The sequence below is a fragment of the Diplotaxodon limnothrissa genome, linkage group LG11, assembly GCF_057381915.1.
Source record: "Diplotaxodon limnothrissa isolate DT_005_m linkage group LG11, D_limnothrissa_male_GT1.1, whole genome shotgun sequence".
Taxonomy (NCBI): domain Eukaryota; kingdom Metazoa; phylum Chordata; class Actinopteri; order Cichliformes; family Cichlidae; genus Diplotaxodon; species Diplotaxodon limnothrissa.
In genome coordinates, this window is record NC_140606.1 from 15926564 (window position 1) to 15949365 (window position 22802).

General features: G+C 39.7%; 1 protein-coding gene across 2 annotated transcripts in view; it reads right to left on the reverse strand.

Moving 5' to 3' along the window:
• Nucleotides 1-22802, reverse strand: part of grb10b (growth factor receptor-bound protein 10b) — a 77202-nt gene that overhangs the window by 22089 nt on the left and 32311 nt on the right. For both annotated transcript variants that reach the window (XM_085366260.1, XM_085366259.1), the window contains exons 4-5: nt 9606-9888; nt 7562-7706 (exon numbers count right to left, since the gene is read on the reverse strand). In XM_085366260.1, the coding sequence (XP_085222386.1) occupies nt 7562-7706; nt 9606-9888 (428 nt within the window). The remainder of the gene's footprint in view (nt 1-7561; nt 7707-9605; nt 9889-22802) is intronic.

Below are 22802 nucleotides of genomic sequence, written 5' to 3' on the forward strand. Positions count from 1 at the left end.
TATACACACAGAATTTGCAGGACAAATGTCTCATTGGGTTGCTCTACATTTTCAGAAGTGTACCCAAGTGTCTGTTTGGTACTTCTGCCTTTTCAGGTTCCTTCTTTAAAAGATAATCCTACCATTGAACATTACATTTACTTTGCCACGCCCATACAGGAGGTTAATATGAGAGCTATTGGGATATGTTTTAATGCAGTCGATTACATCAGCAAAGCAGAAAATTAAAAAAAATAAACTGCAAAACTCTTTGATTACTTGGGTTAATCATTACATTTCACAGATATAATAATAAGAAAGTCAGCATACGAGTTCTCACAAAGGGTTACTGCTCCTTGCATTTTATTTTTACTCCTGCCACAAAAAGCATCACTTTGAGCTCAGGGCTAGATATAATGTTAGGAATAATGAGGCCAACAGGCAGACATGCATCAAACACACATGTCTATACACACGCACAATAAAACATCCAGTCTGAGTTACAAATAATCACAAAGACATAAACAGTACAAATCACACACACGTACACCACAAATGTATAAATGTAACTCGCCAGTGATTGCAGAATACAACAAGTGTCTGTATGTGTGTGTTTTCCATGTTTTACTTTAAGATCCACTTAAAAGCAAGGCTGGCAGCTGGAAGAGTGAGCCAGCAGATTTCTGGCGCTGCGTCACCTTTGATCTCTGCACAGTGTGGCTTGCAGAACACGGGAATGCGCGCACATAAACGTACTGTCGAGCACTCACAAACCTACAGATCCCCTATCGTAAAGACAGCCGTACGTGCGTTAGAAACGTGCAAATACACAAAAACGACCCTCCTCGCCAACAGACCTCTACTTTTGCATACATGCGCGCACACACACACGCACAGCTGCGCGCAGCCACAGATGTTCCCACACATTAAGGCCAACAGTTTGGGCATCAGCAGCATTCCATTCTGAGTTTACAATGGAAAAATCTGCCCTTTGACCTGGAGCATTTTCAACATTCATGAAAGCAACAGCCAGGGAATGCCTTGTTTGAGTGCTGAGAGGTGGGATGGATTGATGTCCTTTATTTATACATCAGCTGTTTCTGGTTAAATACTGTTATGTTTATTTTCCTCCTCCAACCAACAGAACGGACGTCTAAGAATTCTGAGTTTTATTAAAATGACAATCCATTTATACGTGGAATAAACAGTACACCTTGTAAAACTATTACATATTATTATAGTCTCCATTATTTTGAAGCTTCTTTAATCACTATTTTGAAAACAAACAATCAAAAAATTAAATAAAATGTGTGAATTTTGAACTTTTAAGATGACTTGACATGCACAAACTGAGCATCAGAATTTATGTGATTTTAGTAACTTGTTTTTAGTGCCAGATGGGCTGTCTGAGTATTTTAGAAACTGCTGATCTGCTGGGATTTCCCACACAACCGTTTCTAGCGTTTACAAAAAATGGTCAGAGGGAAAATATCCAATGGCAGTTCTCTGGAACAAGCAGGTGGTCAGAGGAAAGAAGGAGGCCAGGATGCCTCAACCGGTGGCAACAGCAACTAAAATAACTACTAGTTATAACCAAAGTCCACTTCAGGTCATCAGCTAAGAACAGAAAACTGAGGCTAAAATTCAATGATCACCAAATTTAGACAACAGAAGAGTGAAGAAGCTTTGCCTGTCCTGATCAGCCTTGAGATACAGGAAGTTGGGTCCAAATTTGGCATAAATAACAGGAAAGGGTAACAGTGTGGGGGATGTTTTCATGGACTTATCAACTGAGCATTGTTTACCCGAGTACTGTTGCTGACAACACCCGTTCCAGTTGCCGAATCCTGCTTCCAGCAGGATAATGCAATTTGTCAGATCATCTCAAAAGGATTTCTTGCATATGGCAATGACTTTATCCCTCCACAGTCACCAGATCCCAGCACCTCTGGGATGTGGTGGAATGGGAGAGTCACATCGCAGATGTTTAGATAACACATCTGCAAGAACTTTGTGATGTCATGATGCCAATGTGGAGTAATATATTTGAGGAATGTTTGCAAAACTTTTCTGAAACTATGCCATGAAGGCATCTCTAAAGGAAAAAGGCAAAAGGCAAATAAAAGCATGTAGCAAGGTCCCAAAAAAAAAAAAAGTTGTCTCTATTCATCTGGACGTAGCGTTTTCAGTGGGAGAAACATTTCCTCACTCGTTCCAAGTGACTTGTGCCGTCTCAACTGACTGTAAAACTTTTAAAAAGCACATTTGCATAATGACTGAAACTAGCAATGGGCTGTGAGGCCAGTGTTAGTCAGTGGCCTGTATTTCCAGATGCAATATTTGCATAGAGATGGTGATTTTACATGCAAGGCTCTGTTATCTTTCAGAAAACACATAATCAGATGCAATACTTTTATAACACTGAACATATTATATCTGAAGAATAGCCAGTGTTCGTTCATGCTAGAACACTGATGAAATTTTAGACTGTCAGTTTTCTTAAATCTGCCTAAAAAACACAGCAATTACAATTTTATTTAATCCGACTTGCTCAACTGGACATGATGATGACACTGAAAACCAACAGCCCATTTGCACATTATTAGTGTCAACCAATCTTCCCCAGCTTGTCTGGCACTATGAGCTATTTTGGGTTTGTCATATCATCATGTGCAAATGAGTATTCATCTACAGAACTTAACTGTCACAGGACACACTTGGAAGTACTAGGGCCAAGCTAAGACCAAGTGGATCTTTGGATGACTAAAAGCTTGGAGTAAAGACCTAACAAGAGATGATGACAGAGAGAAAAGGACAGATGCAGTTTAACACCCCCCCCATTGGGATGATAGTGAAACAGACAAGAGAAGCCTGCCATAATGTGGAGTAAAGGGCTACAGGACATACAGGGTATGCTGAAGCCAACAAAATCTGGCTATCCAGTGACCATATCACTGCTTTTTACTCCAGAATGAATGGGACAACTATGGAAGCACAGCATCCACCAAGCAATGACTACACTACTGTTGTTTCTTAGAGGATTTCCCATAACACAAGAATACATGCTGTCCTACATGGTTCACAATGGGTACATGTATGTAGCCGGAGAACTGCCTAAAATAAAAAGCATGTTGGCAGTAATACAATGTACAGTACCTATGCACGCTTTTAAACATGCCACAGTAGTTAAGTGTCAGTGATCTTACACTGCAAAAACTCAAAATCTTACCAAGTATATTTGTCTTATTTCTAGTCAAAATTATCTCATTACACTTAAAATAAGACACAATCAGCTACAGGGCAACATTTCAGTAAGCTAAAGGAACTTGTTTCAAGACAGTGAATCTTGAAACTAGAGAAAAACTAGAGATTTTTCACTTGTTCCACTGGCAGATTTTTCACTTATTTTAAGCTAAAATATCTTGTATTAAGTGAAAAAAATCTGCCAGTGGAACAAGTGAAAAATCTCTAGTTTTTCTCTAGTTTCAAGATTCACTGTCTTGAAACAAGTTCCTTTAGCTTACTGAAATGTTGCCCTGTAGCTGATTGTGTCTTATTTTAAGTGTAATGAGATAATTTTGACTAGAAATAAGACAAATATACTTGGTAAGATTTTGAGTTTTTGCAGTGTACAAAAAAAAAAAAAAAAACTAGATAGTTCAGCTTTGTTGATCATCCAGAAGCTCTTGAAATAACCTATTTTAATGATTCTCATGCACCATCACTGACTAAAGCTTTACACGAACACTGTATTTGATCTCTGTTCATTAAAAATAAAATAAAAACACAAAACAAAAGAAAACACTAGCCCATGTATTTCACAGTGTACAGTTAAAAAAAAAACAAAAAAACAAAAAAAACAAGCCTGTGAAAGGAGAGCTGAGAATTAAGTGGAGGAAAACGGGAATGGGTTGGGATGGGGTGGCTTTTGGGGGCTGGGTGGGTAATTGCGAATCATATGGCTGTGTCAAACTGCGTGGCCAATGATTCCTGACAGCCCTGCACTACATCCTCATGCACGGAGGCCAAGGGCTGAAGTAAGGAGGACCAGAAAGACAGAAGTATGAGTCTGTCAGAAAACGCCTGGAGGTCGGAAAATTCTGTAAACTAAACAGAAACTTCTCCACAGCAGACTGGCTGCTTTAATTTAGTATTTGGAAGACATGCAGATGAGTACACAAAGACAATGTCAAAGACAGAAGAAAGGGCAGAAAGAAGAAAAAAGGCACACAACAGGGCACATATGGTTTAAATGATAAAGTAGAAAGTAGGTGCAATAATTTACATGCTCACCATCCTACATGTCAAACCTAAACAACTCACTTTCTTCTTTATGGATCTGAACCACTATACCACAAGAAAGTGGTGCCATCGTCTCCGAAACTGGACCCCCTTATTAGGCACTGGTGTGAGATGAGATTGCTCCATGGGAGAGTTTTTAGTGGAAAGGTGCTGAATCAAATTTCCAATGAGACATACTTTCCATTGCTATCAACAATGGATAGACAGTGCCAGTGCTGTAAATAGTTTACAGAACTCACAAAGAGTAAGAGGCGTTTGTGAATGCAGCCACACATGTATCTAAAAAACAAATATACCCGTATGCATGGACGGATGCATAGCGCGTTTGCATGTTTACAAAAGTGTGTACACCGTAAACACACAAAAGGAGTTAAATTTTCCATAGTTGCTCTTCTTTGTAAAAGTTTGGTGATCCGTAAAAAACCTGCAAAAGGTCCTGTTGGTCTTTTTTTTGTGGGGGGGGCTGTTTATCTTTATGGGTATGTTCAAGGTTTATTACAGTCTCAGTATATGTATAGCAGAGATTCAGCACGTCATGCTAACCTTCAATTATGACTGGCAAACAGATCTCTCATAATTAAAATCAAACCAGTCTCACAAGACAAACACTTCATGATGAAATTAAATGTTTACACAGCGCGTGAAAGATGTAAACAAAACGTTAGCTTGGAGTTGTCATATACAGAACAACAGTAATAGGAGCCAGACTGATTTATCATAGGGCCAATATCATCAGCTGGTAATTAGCCATTTGCTAATGAATCACAGCAGCAATTACAGTCGGTAAATTACAATTTAAAAGATTAAAAGTAAAGACGACCCTTCAACCATGTTATGGGTGTGGAAATAGAGTTTGTCCACCTGAGGCATTCAACAATTTCCTCTCCTACAAAGACAACCCCAGCCCAGTTTATGTCCAGCTGTGTTGGGAAAAACTAAATGCTGCCAGATGTATCTGAATATTGGAGAGGAGAAAAAAAAAACAAAAAAAAACAAAAAAACCACACACCACCAAATATTGGTCTATGCCTTAAAAGTCTAATAATAAAAAATAAAATTAAAATAAAATACAAACAAGTCTAATAATCAGTCAGGCTTTCATCTTTTGCTGCTTTATTAAATCATTGCTTGTTACAATGCTCGGCACAAACAACACATCAGATCACCGCAGCTCTGCTTCAATGTTAGTGGAAACTGTTGGTTTGTAACAACTCCAGTTCCTCTCCACATTCCCCAAGACCGCACTTTACACTCTGCATAGAATATTTAATTTAATATGTGTATTTTAAAACAAAAAACATCAAAAACATTCACATGCAGAGTGAGTCACCCACTATAATAAAGTGGTTTCGAATATTTACCCAATACGCCTGCTTTACTAACATACAGACAAAATGTTTGCACAGTTAGCAATTTAATCTGAAACTCAAAGTCCTCGTGAGACATTAATCTTTTTAACCGCATGACCGATGATTTACCAAGGTGTGTTTGATACCTGATGAGCTTGGCAAGCAGTGTCTGGAACAGTTTTGAAAAAGCCAGACCAAAAAAATAAATAAATAAAACAAAACATTTTTTTTATAATTTAAAACTAATTAGATAAAATGTATCAGTGAAAACAGACGATAAATTCAACTTCTTTCAAAACCAGTTAAGGGAAAGAAACTTTTTTGTTTGTCTATTACAAAAACAGAGAAACTCTGCTATAGCTGATGCTAGAGCGCAGTATACACCAGTCCAGCTTGTTTCCTTTTTGACTGTCGTCACACCAAAAAAAGACAAAAAAATAAAAGAAAAAAAAGACAAAAAAGAAAAACAAAACAAAACCACCGCCGTGAATGCCAGGGAACTCAACTGTGGTTCACTCACAAGCACATATGCTACACACTGGGCAAGACGTAATCTTGCAGATCTCATGAGAATCCAGCTGCCTCACAAGGTACCTGGATTTATGGCACATCTAGGATTTCAAGCTCAGAACGTTTCCACACAACTTTTGTTTTTTGAGGGAGGGCTCAGAACGACTCAGCTGGAACCAGAGTCTGTGATCTCGTACCAGAACAGGCAGGAGCTGCAGCCAGAGTATTTATGAGAAATAGTCCACCCCCATATTACTGTAAACTGCTATGTTACTGTAACCAGTGTTGGCTGGTTCCATATGAAGATCATTAACCTTGTTAATAGAGAGACTCCAGCTTCCAGGAACAGACAGAAGAGTCCCTAAATCTTTGTCAGCACATAACAAACACACATGCCAACATTCAGCCATGTGTGCAGGTACACATGCTCACAAACAAACACACACGCACACACAAACGCTTCCAGTCCACATCTCACTATTTTCCTTAAATCGAGCCGCAAACCCTCTTGAAAACATGTGCACTGTACAGTACAGTGTCATCACATGCAAGCAATAAACATGCCTCAGACGAGCAAAACACGGGGCAGATGTGAGCCAGGAGACTTTCCCAAATGTTTGACATGGCTAGCATACAGATGATTCACAATATTTAAAATCTGCATCCTTCAAAACAAATACAGCACTTTGAGTCGAATGTGCTTCAGTCAACAACATGAAAATAAATCAAGGGTCTGTGAATGTGTCACATCCAGTTCTTCAAGAGGGGAAAAAAAGTCTTCCATGCTCTCCCAAACAATAAGACAAAAAATGTTTTTGATCCAACACATCCAAACGCAAAGAGATTAACATGTAAAGTATGGAAGCCCGTTTCCGCCACAAAAAAAAAAAAAGGATCCATAACTTGAAATTTCGAGTTAGCGCTGCCAATCAGTAATCTACGTGAATGACGTCATTTCCTTGTTACCCGGAAGCTGAAGCCCTGAGCTACAAATGCTACAGCTAAGCTACCAGTATTATATCCAGTCATGAATCCACAGATTGCTGAGTATTTTCAGCGTGGCTTCAAACATAACGAAATCCTTGTGTTATTAGCTGAATCGCATGACGTCGCTATCAGCAAACGTGCACACGAAAGCGCCAATTTGTTGCGATGCGGTTTTGAGTGCGCGTTACTCTGCGCCATATGCTTCCGGGTAACAAGAAAGTGACCTCATTCACGTAGCTTAATGATTGGCAGAGCTAACTCGAGAAAAGTAACTCGAAATTTTGAGTTATGTTTCTCCAAATTTCGAGTTAATAAGTCGAAATTTCAACAAAATATTTCGAAACTTCGAGTTATGGATACTTGTTTGTTTTTTTTAAGTGGCGGAAACTGGTGAAAAAGAGGCGGAAAAAAAAAACAACTTGAATTTTACTTACATATTTGCCCGAGGAAGGTTCCCCAGGTGGTAGAGACCCAGGACTGAGGACAGGTGAGCTAGCTGGACTGCAGAGCTCAGGGAAAGGGTTGGGGATGGCCGGGAGAGATGACGTCCTCAGCTGCTGCTCCTGCTCCTGCAATCTCCTGAAGAAAGAGGCGGATAAAGACGTGTAAAGTGGTTTGATGAACAGAGCATCTCTTTTGGTTTAAGCTTATGTTTATTATTATGGTTACAAAAAACAAAAAACAAACTTTAGTCCAAGTCCATGACCTGGAACAGCCTTTTTAGAAGCAAACTTTAAAACAGAGCTGCTGACAGCTGTGAAATACGTGCAGGAAAGGCGGCTAGAATTAATCAAGTTCTGCTGTACAGTATTCAGCCTCATGCCCGTTTCTGTCTGATCTGCTCGTAATGAACAGTCTCGAAGCAAGTGGAAATCACAGAGCCACCCCAGCCAGCTAGTTAATTTTTTTCAATTAATAATACATCAATGACGAATCAAGACATCGCTTTAAAGCAGATTTCTCTTTTTTTAAATATATAAATTTGGCACATGCAGTGTAAGACTCAAATTATTATCGGACAGCCAATCAACCATTACTTTCAGTATTTTTTAAATTGGCAAGTCTGTTTGTGGAATCCCAGCTTAATAACTACAAATAAATAAATGTGTGGAAGACTGCTTAGCCTCCGTTTCTCTTCCTCAGTCGAGCTCTGTCGCTCCGAAGAACCCAGCGAGTTCAAAAGGGAACGGGCCTTTTGATGTCGTCCCATCTGAGCCGGAGAACAGGGTTATCTAGAGGTCAGTCTTGAATAATAAGAACTTCAGGGCCTGCTTCTGTGCGTTTGAAAAAGAGCGCTCATAAGACAGAATACTCCATTACCTGATGCTCCCCTCCTTTGTTATTGTCACATAGTCCAAAGGCGAGTAATGGGCGCTGACACCAGCTCTGCGGTGCATGCACACAGCTATACTTCTATTCTCCCAACGTGTATGAGTGCAGCCTCGAGGAGGATGCGGGTTAGCACGGTTTAATTTGAAAGAGACATATGCACATGGTACTTAAATAAATGAGAATCTTCTTCTCGCCTTTGCAGGCTTATGTAAAAGAGGAGTGAAAGGGAGGAACGGGTCATACAGGGGTTACAGATCGGGAGCCAGGAGGAACAGTTATGCTCAATTATCGAGTGGGTGTGGAGGGATGATGGTGTACAGTGAAAATTCTCTTTTAAAATTTGAAGAGAAAAAAAGGGTTTGAAGTCTTGCTGTGTGGCTACGCATGTGGCAAACGCATAATACGAGGCTGAAAGAAGTTTGTGGCTGAAGTTACTACCACACTTTTGCTGATTCTGTGGGTGCACGAGCAGTTATAGCCCTGTTGTTTTTAGCATTTTTTTAAATTTACTTATTTTAGGGCGATGATTGCACATGTCTTGACAGTTAACAGAGGATGAATGAGATGCCCAAAGATGGTGTAACATATACTGAAACCTAATGTCTCAGATTAAATGGAGCCTGAACTCCCATCCAGCTCCACATTTAACTTTGAATACTACCAAGTTACTTTGCACACATCACAGACTAAAAGCATGCTTACTCCTCTTATCCTGTTAATTACTAAAGCCCCTCAGTTCATCTACTGCCTCAAACAAGCATTTTTAGCACCCTCTCCCCTTCTGTAAAGCCAACTCTGATCTGATTGGCTGTGCCTCACACACAAAAGTTTTGAACAGGAGGTACATGGAGTTTCTGCTTCTGCCGTCACTGTGGAAAACCAAATATTTAGAGCAGTCTGAAGCTTGAGCCTTTGGCTTATGAAGATTACAACGACTTACACTGACCTAATTTGAAACTTTGGCCATGTAGAATTGAGGGGGGGGGGGCAGCATAATAGATTCTCTTTATAGGTTTCCTCCAGTCCGAACTTTAAACCCATACTCTTAACACTGAAAGTTAAGTTTACTATCACATCAAGCAAAAAAAAAAAACAAACAAACAGAAAGCTCATAACTGGAGGAGATGAAACTAGTTGAGCAGCTACCTGACAGCATTGATGTGCATCGGCTGTGACCGTCGGAGGCCGGTTTGAGGAGAGTCTGAAGACGAGGAGGGCGGCTCTGGGGAGATGTGGCTTATCCCGTGTGAGTGCTGTCCCTGCCGTGGCTGGTTGTGTTGATGTGCTTGATGGTGGTGGCTGTGTGACGTCGAGGTCTGTCCGTTGTGCAGCAGAGGAGTCGATTCTGTCTGTGGACCGCTGTACGAGTACAGGCTCTCCAGTGAAGAGTCCATTTCATTCACCAGGGCCTCCAAGTCGACATCATCCTCTAAAAGACACAGATATGGCAGAACAAATCTGTGAGTTAGCATTAACCTGACATGAGCTCCTGTAAAGTAACAGCATGAACTGCTTGTGTAATGAAAAGAACTACAACAAATCGACAAACACCAAAGGGAACCAGTGCGCATATTAAATTTGAGGTTTCAAATAACGTGTATGTGAAATTTGCACTGTGGGCCAATGGTCATATGTTTTAGATCGGTCCAAGCTCTTCTGTAGGCTCAGGAGGTAGAGTGGATCATCTACCACTCAGAAGGTAGGTGGTGGTTCAAACCCTGGCTGAGTTCAGCATCTTGCCTCTGTGCATTCATTAGTGTGTGAGGTAGGTTTAAAGTGCTTAGTTACAGAATTGAGTGCTTAACTTAAAAAGCACTATATGAGTACCAGTCCACTCCTTTTCTGTATTCCTTTTTTAAAACCGTATACTTGTTTACAGGGTGGGGGGCCTTGAAGTGATAGGAGCTAAAACAGCCAACGCAGTTAAAAAAAACAAACAAAAAAAAACCAAAAAAAAAAAAACAAACAGTTCCTTTAGAGGAGACTTCAAAATAAATATTAAAAATAAAAAGTCAGCCCCCATAAACTCAGTGTTAAAATGTCCAACTTTAGCATTTAAAAGCATGTTCGCAGCCTGGTAGAAACAATTTTGGCATCTATGGATACTTTTCCCCACTTTAAAAGATCGGCAACTGTGACCGTCAGCTGAAACTCGCTCCAGCTAATAGAGCAGCTGCTGTAAAACCATGTTCAAAAAGTTCATACAGACAACTCAAGTGCCCAAATACCTAAAAATCTAAAGGTGGAAATCAGCATAATAGGTATCCTGTAAGTGCAACAACACATAGTGGGGTTGGGGGTGCGAGTGCTGCAGACTTATAGGACTGATTCTTATTTTAAAACACAGTAAAATGATTAAGTCCCTGGGTATTCAGCCACTTTCCCCTTTCAGTTTCTCATCTAGCTGTGGCCTGGATTTGAACCTTTGCACTAGTAACTCAAGGTAAAAGAAAAAAAGAAAGAAAATACACAACACACAAGCGCCCACGCAGACACGCGCACAGATTTGTTGCCAGTTTTGCCAGAGTGCTCAATCAGCAGGAATATCTTAACATCTCGACTGAATACACCGTAATGCCCTGTGAGCCAAATCTCCAGGGAGATCAGGTACAAGCACAAACCTGCCCATGACACTTTTCAGCTCCAACCGTTGGGGTTCAATGTAAAGGCACCGCACTGCAAGCATCTGCTCTGCATTCAGGGCAGCTTTCAAACACTCAGCTTTTAAATGTCTTTAAAAGAAAGATGTGAAATTCTTCTCAGAAGGTGTCCATCTTCAAAGTCCTCGCGAAAACCTCCAGGCACATTTAAATTCCTGAAGTGAATTTTTCAACCGACTCCAGGAGCATGTTTTATCAAAGCCTGACGTGAGCTCAGCTGAAGGGAAACTCGTCTAATTGCTCCATGCTGTGAAAGTTTGAGCATCTGGGTAAACTGACAGCCCAACTTTGCTCTTTTTAAATTACAAGCCGCAGCTGTGATTCTGCTTGTGATTAATAATTCTCCATTATGAAAAAGAAATCTATCCCATGAATTTATCATAAGGTCTCTGTAGAGATCCCAACCGTGCTGTTGCACAAATGCAAACCACTAGAGGGAGACAAACTAATTGGATGAGGAAAGGAGCTTTGAGACTCCTGAAAACAAACATTTTTCAAAAACTACATTAAATTTGCATCCCTGGAACACAGGACCAGAAGACTTTTGGGATTAGGAAGCACTGAGGTTGTTAGTTTCTTGTTCAGCAGTGAAGATGCCCTTTGTGAAAAATCTTATGTGGATGGATTATACATCTATGCTCATTTATGAATATGCACACGTCAGCTTTAGATCATAGTTCTGTTAGTAACTAATTGGTAAGTCTAAATGAAATGGAAAGTAATACAGATGCTTTGTTAGCACCAGCCGCCTCCTGCATCCACAAAACCTTAGGCTATACCCAGTATACTTGAGAAAAAAAAAAAAACTAATCTAATGAATGTAAATTAATACTACATTGTAACTTTAACAGACACCGGCCTGCTGTCAGAATTCAAATGAGCCCCACATGCCTCACGTCGTGTCCCTGCTGACTCAGAGTGCAGCACACCTGACAGCTGGATCATGCAGGTGTCATATCACAGGTAAAAATCCCATGACTCATCAGAAAGCTTACATTGGAAAACTAATCTGACTAATGTAGTTTTAAAAGCACTGGCCTCAAAGTGAGCACCAGTCTGGCAATGGGCCATTTTTCTTTTGGAAATGCCACTTTTTCCCTCTTCTGGGAAAAAAAGGGAGAAAAAAAAAAAAGAAGAAGGAGGGATTAAACAACAAGAGGCGTCACAGGTTAGTGAGTCAGTATCTTCACGCAAACATCTACATGCAAAGGCATGGCTCTGCCTCTAGCTATAGCTACCTGCTAAAACTTTTGTGTCGCCTTTGAGGACCTTTTCCTTAAAACAAAATGTAAGGAAGGTGCACCACAGGTGTCTGAACTGCTGGCGCTTAATCTGCAGGTATAAATAGTGACAGATAAGCTGCAGCAGCTACTTATAGATAGCCTAGAGAGCTAAAGACCTATATGCCACAGGATCCAGGGTGCATACGGGGCTAAACACAGGACTAAGGACAGACAACACAGTTGTAATATCGAACAGAGCACCACGACCTGCATGCTGCACCTGTTGTTTAAAAAAGGAAATCTACATATATCTAAAAGTTTAGAAAATCTACATGAAATGTAAGACCAAATTTCAAAAATTACTTTTATCCTTTTTATTCTTCAGAGATGCGACATGACCCTCAAGGTAGGGAGAGCATGTACCCGACCTAGTATGGCTTCTGGGGAACTGTCAGCATACAAAGAAACACCACCCATAAACTCTTGCAGCTATGGAAGACTTGTGCGTCATTATCAGTCATATGATCGCAATCACCAATGCATGTCACAATCGCACAAACAAAGATATGCGTCATGCTCCGTGGCATGAGGCAGACAGACTGATGACACAGAAGGCATGCAGGCAGGCACGCACACATGCACAGGATTTAAACTCTGAAGATCTGGAGAGGGAAGCAGCCTATCATTGTTCGTCGTTGGACACAGCCCAGAAAACAGAAGCTACACGTGATACTTGGCTTTGGCAGCCACGAGAAATGACACAAACCTTTATATCTATCCTCACATGTGCTCTCACTATATTACAGAAATTATAATATACTAATAAAATATCACAGCAGCTCGTGCAGCAGGAAGCACACATAGCTGCAGCTTTAGACTCAAAACAGGGAGGAAAGAAAGAGACAAGTAGCAGCTCTGATGCATATGCTTAATGTACAGCATCACTACCATGTTATGAGCCTTGTTGTAGGCATGGAGCTTTAAAACAACACTGAACCTCGCTGTGAAAGCCATTACACAGTTGCTGCACTCCTATTCACCACCATGCGCAAAGTTTACAGAGCAAAACAGATTGAAAGAACCAACAGATAGCAGGATTTATTTAAAGCTGTATTCACCCGAGAGGCATCTCGGTTAAAAATCTTACAGCTACAGGCTCTGACTCAGCCTCATCCGTTCCTCACAGGAAGTATTTACAAATGCAACAGGGATCACACAACAGAATGGGTAGGAAGGAAATCACTAGCGGCAGAAATTAGTCCTAATACTGAGCGGTAAATGGATATGAGCACAGGTAACAAGTACCTCATTACTTAATCCTTTCGCTAAATTAGTCCTTTAAGAGGTGCGATTATCCTGGATCCTATCATCTTAGAGACTGTGCATCCACGTGGAGGTGGTTCAGTTACTGTGCTTTTCTTCTACATTTGAAGAGCACTGGGTTACTATTTAAGCTCCATTTGAGCAAATTGCTTTAACTGTCATATTTGATAAGTATATTTTTGGTTTATTCATAATAACCAAATCCTTTCCCCTTTTCTTTTTAAAGAACTCGGCCTAAACTCCACTGGAGAAGTCAGATCCAAATATAAAGCCTCGACCGCTCCAAGACCAACACGGACATTACTGTTCTCATTTACTCATCGTTTCACTTCTCCCATGAGTGGAATTCATTCCCTCCCCTCCTCCTCTGACATCTTTACTGCCCTCCCTCCTCTTCATAGGACCCATAACAGGTTAAATTAGGGGTAAAAATAGCCCAAGCACCCTCTATTGTTTGAGCCACGCCAAATACAGTCAGAACACACTGAACTAGTTGGACCTGACAAAAATCTGCATAAAATCCGTTTTGAATATTTTGGATCATTAGCGAGAGAGCGACGTGGACAAAAGCAAGACTATTGCGATGATGGCAGACACGTATGGCTCTCCAGGAATGCTGCCTTTTCATCTTTTATTCATTCCTGCTAGTTAAGAAAACAAAAAGGGCCGCAACCCTAAAGAAGGGGGAATATATACATATACAGTACATCAACTGCACACACACACACACACACACACACACACACACACACACAAAAGATGTACTGAGGGACAAACAGCATTTGAATACGAGCCCAGCAGAGGGGTTTACATTCAAAGAGATTGGGGGAGTATAGACGGGCCAAGTCTGAACTGTTAAGCGTGGCTCTGCACTGGGGAGTACACAATACCTCCGGTGACAACACCCACTGAGGGCCAAGCCTCCTGATTTGGAGGGAGTGTGGGATAGGGTCTGAATGAAACTGGAGGAGAGGAGGAGGAGGGGGAAGATTGGACAAGAACTGAAGGAAAGAAAATACAGGAGTGAACAGAGGATCAGAAACACATCTGAGTGGGAATTATATGTAAAAGGAAAAGTGGGTGAAATTGCTTAGAGTGATAATTAACAGCGCAGATCTGGCTAGAGGGATGATGGTCTATCAGCTGGCTGACCACTGTTAATCTCTCAATAGTGTTAGGCTTGCCACAGAGTTATATGGTTCACAGGGCCAATTATAATATAATATCCCTTGTTACACTCTCACAAATCTTCTCACACTGCTATACACGTCCAAACACACCTTCTCAATGTTTGGGGTCTGACCAAGTATTCACCCTTGTTCTTTGCTGCATGCCTGCACACAAAAGCCCAAACCCAAAAGCTTTGCAGCTGCCACACTGATGTAGCTCTTGCTAAAAGCATTTCAACCTCCACCCACTAGCTTCCCCTTAAGTGAGAAGTTAGCATTGTCACTCCCCTGCTGGGATGACCTTGACATATCTCTGTGGGAAGCCAAAGTGTCAGAGCTTAGGCATAATACATACAGGACCTAAGAATGAATTTCACACAAACTGGGTGAAATGCTGTTAGTTAAAATGGTGCGTCTGTCACATCCTCCTTAAAAATACCAAGCATAACTTGAAGACCTAGGATCTTCATTTCCAGCCTGAGATCTTGACTGGTTGACCCCTTGAGGAGCCACGCCATCAGATTACTGAACTGCATTGGTTGCATTGGTAGCATTGATGGGATTTGTTGCCTAGCAGCTGCATACCCATCACAGATATGCCCCCACCACCACCAGGAACAATGGTCACATCCATGTTTACCAGTGAGGGTCTGAGGTGCGACAGTGGAGAGATGTGGGACTCAAACATCTTACACTTGTGGCAGATGGCATTTTGCTACATTCACTGGATTCAAAAAGGCCAATAAATACTGCTACTATTAAATAACCTTTACATAGTCACATTCAGAGGATTTCATCTTGCAGTCGGCAAAGTGTATTTATGACAGAAGACGTTTAAGATGTGTTAGACAATATGGGTCTTTTTTTGCCTTCATAAGGAGAGAACGATGTCAGAACAATTCCAAAATATGAGATAACACCCAAGAATTCAGATTGTAAAGATGCCGATTTTCCTTATTGTCAGAGATACATCAGAACACACAAAAAACTTGCTGTGTCAAAACACATGCTGTCATTAAGCTCCGTTATACCAGAGAAATAACTGACGCGAACATGGAGAAAAACAACAAAAGCAGAAGGAATTAGCACACTCTGAGCCCTTGACACGAGATGACTCACGTGGCATGCTAAGGTACTGGACAATGTGGTCTTGTCAGTTTTCTGCTTACGCACTTGGACCAACATAAGCTGTGCAAAACACTCAACTCCACACTAAATTAATTATAACCTAATGTGGTTAGCACAGCTGCATGTTGAGAACATCATCCAGAGCAGCTCCTATTTCATCAAATCAAATACTGGCTTGCAAATGATTCGATAAAGGCCATTGTCCAACAAAGCTGTACTGTTTCATTTGTGAATACTTGTGACTTTAATGGGCTAAAAAGGATAAAAGTGGATAGTTATTTGAAAACAAGCTTAATAATGTCAGCAAGTACAGTGATTCGACTAAAAATCCAGATGTACCAATCGAGTGTTAAAGTGCTTGAATGAGCTCTTGTAATAATTTGTCGTCCAATGTATGAAACTGTAAAATAAGCATGACAAAGAGATATTCCGAGTGTGTAAACAAAAATATCGCCTAGTGACACTCATCTCCATTCATCTGCCTCTCCAGTCCTCAGTTCCCTCTATCCCAGATGATCCTGAAAAATGACAATGTAATTTCTGCTCCATTTATTTCCCATGCCAGCGACAAGCGTTCTAATTCACTGGTTGAGTCCTCACAGACTCCCCACCCTTACCTCCCATGCTGAGCCAATATTGTGTTTAAATCTCATGCTCCGATTGTCATGGATGAGCCCTGTATGGCACAATTCCATAGACAGTGTAATTGAGTTCCTGTTTCTCTTTATTCTTTATTATTGTGTGGATGCCTTAATAGGCATCCACACTATTGAGATCCTGTTTCTCTTTATTGGGTGGATGCCGTAGGCATCCACACTATTGAGATCCTGTTTCTCTTTATTCTTTATCCTTTATTATTCTAGTTGCTCCGTTTCTTTGCCGCTTAACTACTCCCTCAGTTTTCAGCCGATTTTTACCATTCAAACTCTAAACTGTTCTGCTATTTCTGCTTTCGACTGCTATATCTTTTGGTACTTATTACTATTATACTTTTTAAAATATTACACTTTTTTCCTTTAATTTGTCCCATTGAAATGAATGGGAAACTTCTACAATTCTGCTAAAACTTGCTTGTCTTTGAAACTTAACTACTTCCTCATACTTTCACCTAGAAACTCCATTCAAACTTTAAAACGTTCTCAGATGATTGGGCTATTCCTGTGTGATTCAGCTTTTTCATATCTGTTACCGTTTTCATGTAATGACTCTTTAAGTTTTCAGTTACAACTTTGTGATTTTTCAGAAAATACATGTGTTGCTATGGTTGCTATGCAATTAACTCCCACTGCACACTCGTCCGTTCTGAATTTTCTCTTCATGTCTGAACAACTCCTTGCTACTCGCTCAATTTCCACTCAACTTCCACAAATTATACATCAAAACGTAGGTATTTTTGCTGGCTTTAAGACAGTGTCACTATAATTATTGTGAGAGTTACGTTTTTTTCACAATTTGCCTCGAAGTGACACATGGTCTAAAAACTCCCCATTCAAAGTCTATGGGGAGGTTGTGAAACTCAGAGCTGAAATACTGAAACTGAAGGCATTTTCAAATCGTCATATCTCCTTAACGAAGCAAAGTTAAGACATGAGGCTTGTCCCTGTATATCTTCAGACACTCCTGACACTCACAATTCAAGAATTATTTTCTCACCTATTACCGTTCTGAGATGAGTTAGACTTGTTTGAGGGGTGGAAATCTGTCCTCCTCTCATTTTTCAAATTCCGAAAATGAAGCCGTTTCTTCTCTCGTCATATCTCCGCGACGGAGATACAAAGAGCTATGTAAATCGCAGTCAAAGTACACCAAAGTCCGCTGATTCACCCAGTGCAAGAATTATGCTTCTATCCCACCTAGTTTTTGAGTTACACGACGTTTTGTAACTCCAAAAAACGGCGTTTTTCGCGTCTCACCGCGATCTAATTCTGACTCCTCATCACCCTTTTTTTCAAAGCGCCCGCCCCCTTAGAGGTGGCGCGATTGGTAATGACACCGCTCTTCAGACCAGAGGTCGTGGGTTCGATTCCACCTTGGCCCACATGTTTTTTTTTTAACTACAAATTTATACACTATCACAGACCGGTAATTCATATTGATAATTTATTACAATTCTGCAAAGTTTAATGATTTTAGCAGCTTTTCTAATATGGACCTCAGATTCTGGTTAACAGTCTATGGCAGAAATACATACAAGTACACAGCCTGATGAAGCAGACAGAAGCAGTACCTCTGATTGGTTCCGCAGTTTCACCTCTTATCAGCACAAATCTCACCCTCTTCTGCTGTTTTCACCTCTTTTCTGCTAATTTGAGCTTCTGTTCCACAGTGCACTCAGCCTCTTCTGCTGTTTTCATTAGAATTTTAAGCTTTTCCACCTTTTTTCAGTTACGTGAGAACCAGTTTGGCTCAATGAGTAGCTGAAAAATATCAGCCTCTTCTGCTGTTTTAGCAGGATTTCAGAGTTCAGCTTTTTCACTTGTTTTAAGCACAAATTTCAGTTTCTTTACCTCATTTCACAACAAAGTTCTTCCTCTTCACCTCTTTTCTGCTAATTTGAGCTGCTGCTCCACAGTGCACATTTTCCCTCTCATCATATCTTTGCTTGTGACCAGAACTCATTTGGCTCAGAGGGTAGGGCATCTGTCGTGAGACCCGGTGGCAGAGGTTCGAATCCTACCTGTGACAGCTGCTACACATGTTCACTGCTTGCATGCGCTCTGCTTTCTTGACACTCTCCAGTGTGTCATTACACATACAGCCATCTTCAGCAAGCACTTCTGCTTCTACACTTCTTTTCAACTCGGCTTTTTGCTTCTTTACCTCTTTTCAGCAGAAATTATTCCTCTTCACCTCTTTTCTGCTAATTAGAGCTCCTGCTCCACAGTGCACTTAGCCTCTTCTGCTGTTTTCATTAGAATTTTAAGCTTTTCCACCTTTTTTCAGTTACGTGAGAACCAGTTTGGCTCAGTGAGTAGCTGAAAAATATCAGCCTCTACTACTGTTTTAGCAGGATTTCAGAGTTCAGCTTTTTCACTTGTTTTAAGCACAAATTTCAGTTTCTTTACCTCATTTCACAACAAAGTTCTTCCTCTTCACCTCTTTTCTGCTAATTTGAGCTTCTGCTCCACAGTGCACATTTTCTCTCTCATCATATATTTGCTTGAGACCAGAACTCATTTGGCTCAGAGGGTAGGGCAGCTGCCGTGAGACCCGGGGGCAGAGTTTCGAATCCTACCTGTGACAGTTGCTACACATGTTCCCTGCTTGCATGCGCTCTGCTTTCTTGACACTCTCCAGTGTGTCATTACACATACAGCCATCTTCAGCAAGCACTTCTACACCTCTTTTCAACTCATCTTTTTGCTTCTTTACCTCTTTTCAGCAGAACTTCTTCTGATTCACCTCTTTTCTGCTAAATGTTTAGCCTTTTCACCTCTTATTAGCACAATACTAAGCAGCTTCTGCTAATTTCACCAGAATTGTCAGTCTCTCCACCTCTTCTTTGTAAGAATCAGTTTGGTCCAGTAAGGTGAGACGCCGCCTATAGATCAGAAAGGCCAGGTTCGAATCTCGCTCAGGGCAATGTTTTTTGTTTTTTCAACTTTTTCTGCTTTTTTCAGCAGAAATCTTCAGCGTAAGGCATCCACACAGCATTTTCGCAGGAAATGCAATTTTTTCTAGTTCTTTATTCTACTTTATTCTAGTTGCTTCCGTACGTTTTTTGGCGCTCAACTACTCCCTCAGTTTTCAGCCGATTTTCTCCGTTCAAACTCTAAACTGTTCTGCTCTTTCTGCTAATGATGGCTATATCTTTTGGTGTTTATTACTATTATACTTTTTAAAATATTACACTTTTTTCCTTTAATTTGTCCCATTGAAATGAATGGGAAACTTCCACAATTCTGCTAAAACTTTGTCTTTGAAACTTAACTACTTCCTCATACTTTCACCTAGAAACTCCATTCAAACTTTAAAACGTTCTCAAATGATTGGGCTATTCCTGTGTGATTCAGCTTTTTCAGATCTTCTACCATTTTCGTCTTATCCCTCTTTGAGTTTTCAGTTGCAAAATTGTGATTTTTCAGAAAATACATGCGTTGCTATGGTTGCTATGCAATTAACTCCCAGTGCACACTCGTCCGTTCTGAATTTTCTCTTCATGTCTGAACAACTCCCTGCTACTCGCTCAATTTCCACTCAACTTCCACAAATTATACATCAAAACGTAGGTATTTTTGCTGGCTTTCAGGAAATGTCACTATCATTGTTGTGGGATTTATAGAATTTTGGCAAATCTCCTCAGATCAACACATGGTCAGAAAACTCTCCATATAAAGTCAATGGAGAGTTTGTTCAAAATCACCGCTGGATTTCTCTAATGAGAGGCATTTTCAAATTGTCATATCTCCTTAACGAAGCGAAGTCAAGACATATGGCTTGTCCCGATATATCTTCAGACACTCCTGATGCTCACAATTCAAGAATTATTTTCTCACCTATTACCGTTCTGAGATGAGTTAGACTTGATTGAGGGGTGGAAATTTGTCCCTCGCTCAGATTTCATCAGATTTCAAAATCTGGAAATGAGGCACTTTTTTCTCTCATCATATCTTTTCAATGGATTTCCACAGAGCCCTGAAAATTTCCATGACTGTTCACCAAAGCCTGCTGTTTCTTACGGTGAAAGAATGATTTTGATGCTCCATATAAATTTAGAGTTACCAGAGCAAGTCAAGGCAGTTTTTGCTTCACTCTACTCAGTTACAGTGTATTACAAGTCATATATCTTTAATAATTTATATTTTATCTCTGAATTATGAAGACCTGAAGATTCCCCCATCTCTTCTGAACAAAACAATGTCTGAATGACCGTTCTAGCCTCTACGGTTAGGAAATTATGGCCATTTGTTCGAGGGGAATCCTGAATGTCAGAAATACACTGAAGAAAACTCACACCTCTCTCTGTGTCTCTGTGTGTAAGGGCTGACTACAGCAGGTGCAGCTAATTTAACTGACCTACATATACCAAGCCCAGACTCTCAACAGCTCCTGTTCCCTTTACTGTCAGTGTATGTGTGTATCAATATTTCTCCTATGTTTAAGTATTACTCCTCAATCATAGTATTTCTGCTAAAGCAAAGTACTTCTACTACATCTTAGTACTTCTGCTAAATCATAGTATTTTTGAAAAATCATAGTATATTTGCCAAATCATGGTATTTGTGCAAAATCATGGTTTTGGGGCCAAATCATAATATTTCTGTTATTTTATAATATATGTGCTGAATATATTATATGTGCCAAATCATAGTATTTATCACAAATTATAGTATTTATGCCAAATTACAGTATTTCTGCTAAAACGCAGAAATAGTACCTTTTTAGCAGGAATTTCTACCAAAAGATAGTACTTCTGCTAAATCAGAGTATTTGTACTGAAACAGTACTTCTGCCCAATCATAGTATTTGTACTAAATGATAGTACTTCTGCCAAATCATAGTAATTGTGCCAAAGCATCGTATTTGTATGGAGTCATAGTATTTCTTCTAAATCATAGTATTTCAAGCAAATCTCAGTAGTTGTTGTTAAAACGCAGTATTATTGCCAAATCACAGTATTTCTACCCAATCATAGTATTTCTGCTAAATCATAGCATTTGTGCCAAATCATGGTATTTGTGCAAAAACATAGTATGTCTGCAAAACCATAGTATATCTCTTATGTTATAGTATTACTACTAAGGCATAGTATTTCTGCCAAATCATAGTATTTGTACTAAATCATAGTACTTGTGCCAAATCATAGTATTTGTTGCACATCATAGTATTTCTGCCAAAACATAGTATTTGTCCCAAAGCATCGTATTTGTATGGAGTAATAGTATTTCTTCTAAATCATAGTATTTCAATCAAATCTCAGTAGTTGTGTTAAAATGCAGTATTATTGCCAAATCATAGTAGTTGTACCCAATCATAGTATTTTTGCCATGTCATCGTATTTGTGTCGAATCATGGTATTTTTGCCAAATCGTGGTATTTGTGCCCAATTAATAATTCTGTTATGTTATAGTATTACTACCAAGTCGTAGAATATCTGTTATGTTATAGTGTATCTGCGGAATATAGTATTTGTGCCAAATCGTAGTATTTATACCAAATCACAGTATTTGTGCTAAAACATAGTATTTCTGCCATATTGTGGCATTTGTGCAAGAACATTGAACTGTTATGTTATAGTATTACTACTAAGTCATAGTATTTCTGCGTTGTTATAGTATTTGTGCTAAAACGTATTATCTCTGCCAAGTCATAGAATTACTGCAATTTCATAGTTTTTTTAGGAAATCTGTTATGTTATAGTATTACTACTAAGTCATAATATTTCTGCCAAATCATAGTATTTGTGCCAAAGCATCGTATTTGTATGGAGTCATAGTATTTCAATCAAATCTCAGTAGTTGTTGTGAAAACGCAGTATTATTGCCAAATCATAGTATTTGTACCCAATCTTAGTATTTCTGCTAAATCATAGTACTTGTGCCAAATCATAGTATTTGTACTAAATCATAGTACTTGTGCCAAATCATAGTATTTGTTGCACATCATAGTATTGGAACCAAAACATAGTATTTGTCCCAAAGCATCGTATTTGTATGGAGTAATAGTATTTCTTCAAAATCATAGTATTTCAATCAAATCTCAGTAGTTGTGTTAAAATGCAGTATTATTGCCAAATCATAGTATTTGTACCCAATCATAGTATTTTTGCCAAATTGTGGTATTTGTGCCCAATTAATAATTCTGTTATGTTATAGTATTACTACTAAGTCGTAGAATATC